The following is a 2,174-nucleotide window of genomic DNA, read 5'->3' on the forward strand; positions in this document are numbered from 1 at the left end:
TTCTTTTTCTTCATTTCTGTATTTATAAATTCTACGACATCACCACACACAACATTATGAATGTGAATTTTGCAACTACACCGGCACAAAACATTTCGTCCGGCCCATTTATCGTTATCGAAAACATTACTTATTTACTTGTATGTCAATTATACTCAAAATTCACAGCTGGTTCTTGTTTAGTTTATTCTTGTTACTAATCTTCTTTTGTTTTTGTGTCTTTGGGTACTCTTAATCGTTGTGTATGCAAACTCGGAGCTGTGGAGCACTAACCTTGTTCCTTTGGATCGTGAGATTGAACGCACAGCTAGGTCACATCGGAAACGTGCTTCGCAGCGTGTGGGAGAGGAAAATAAGACTGAGTCCTTGCCTTTTCCACCGTTTCCACCACAATCACTTATTCCACCTTCACCTGTTGAGCTACAACAAGCAGTGAACACACCCCTTCCTCTTGTGCCTTTGCATTCAGACTAGACTCTTTCAAATCTAGTGAAAGACGAGGAGGAAGAGCAGCAAACAGACATGGCAAACTCGAATCGCACCTTGAAGGAGTTGACAGCACCAACTGCGGTACAACAACCACTTGCATCACCTATCCTGGTGAAGCTCAAAGCTTTGAAGCTCAAGTCAGGCATCCTTCATCACCTGCCTAAGTTCAATGGTTTTGGAACTGAGGATCCTAATCTTCATCTCCATGATTTTCACATGATCATTACGGGGATGAAGCCTGACAATGTGCGAGAGGATCATGCTAAAATGCGTGCCTTTCCATTCTCTTTGGAAGGAAGGGCAAGAGAGTGGCTATACTATCAACCTGCAGGATCTATGACAACATGGGATCAAGTTCAACAAGCTTTCTTGGAGGAGTATTTTCCAGCAACTAAGGCAACGAGCATTAGAAGAGAAATATGTTCAATCAAACAGATGCAAGGAGAATCTTTTGCAGAGTACTATGAGAGATTCAAGCGGTTGTTAGCTTCATGTCCCAATCATCTAATAGCTGACCATCTTCTCATAGTTTCGTTCTATGAAGGTCTATGCAAGTCTGATCGTCTTATGATTGATGCCGCAAGTGGAGGAGCTTTTGTGAACAAAACACTTGCACAAGCTCATGAATTGTGTAAAACCGTAGCTGCCAATACTAAGAATTATGGAGGGAGAGATGTGGTGCCACACAAAAGTGTCAATGAGGTAAGTTCTACTTCTAATTTGGAAACTCAGATTGCTAACCTCACTAATCTTATGCAACAGGTGGTGCTACCTAAACAAGTATGCGGAGTATGTTGTATGGTGGGACATTATTTTGATCAATGCCCATCATTGATGGATCAAGGTAGCTTGGAGCATGCTAATGCGGTTGGAGGATTCCAAGGGCAACAAAGGCAGAAGTATGATCCTTTCTCCAACACCTATAATCAGGGATGGAGGGATCATCCTAACTTTCGATGGAGCAACAATGATAATGTTTTGCAGCCCCCAGGGAACAACTTCAACCGTCCTCCACCTGGGTTTCAACAAGCAAGGCAACAAATGCCTTACCAATCTCCTCCCCAACAACACGCACCAAGTAAGTCTCTTGAGGATTTAATTGCTTCTTTGGCTAACTCTCAACAATCTTTTCAACAGAAAACAGATAAGTCCATTGAAAATCTTGAGCGTCAAGTGAGTCAACTTGCAAACATGATGAGCCAACAACATCAACCCGGCAAACTACCAAGCCAAACCATCATAAATCCCAAAGGAGGGTTTGAGAATGCAAATGCTATTAACTTGAGGAGTGGCAAAGAGGTTCCAGTGGTCCCGAGGGTGAGCAAAAGGGCTAGGAAGGCTGATAATGAAAAGGAAGAGAAGAAACAAGAACCAGCTGGCGGAAAAGATCGATTTCCAGAATTAGAAGATCCCAAGGTAACTCGTGAGGTTCCGGTTTCTACTAATTCTTCTTTTGTTCCCTTTCCCCATAGGTTTGCTAAGTCAAAGAAGGAGGAGCTTGAGAAAAGCATCTTAGACACATTCCGAAAAGTACAAGTGAATATACCCTTGCTAGATGCGATCAAACAAGTTCCAAAATATGCCAAGTTCTTGAAAGAGCTTTGCACCAACAAGAGGAGGCTAAAGGGGAATGAAACCGTTGCGGTAAGTGAGAATGTCTCGGCGGTTCTTCAAAGAAAGCTGCC

The 2,174-nt window shown here is 42.7% G+C and overlaps 1 protein-coding gene across 1 annotated transcript; it reads left to right on the top strand.

Moving 5' to 3' along the window:
* Positions 1-522: 522 nt before the first annotated feature.
* Positions 523-2,133, top strand: LOC101310482 (the record flags this gene model as incomplete). Its single annotated transcript, XM_004309431.1, has 1 exon — positions 523-2,133. A coding segment is annotated over exon 1 (1,611 nt), but the record flags the coding sequence as incomplete, so codon positions are not given.
* Between the last annotated feature and the right edge of the window lie 41 nt (positions 2,134-2,174).

This window comes from Fragaria vesca, unplaced genomic scaffold (assembly GCF_000184155.1).
Source record: "Fragaria vesca subsp. vesca unplaced genomic scaffold, FraVesHawaii_1.0 scf0512951, whole genome shotgun sequence".
NCBI classification, from domain to species: domain Eukaryota; kingdom Viridiplantae; phylum Streptophyta; class Magnoliopsida; order Rosales; family Rosaceae; genus Fragaria; species Fragaria vesca.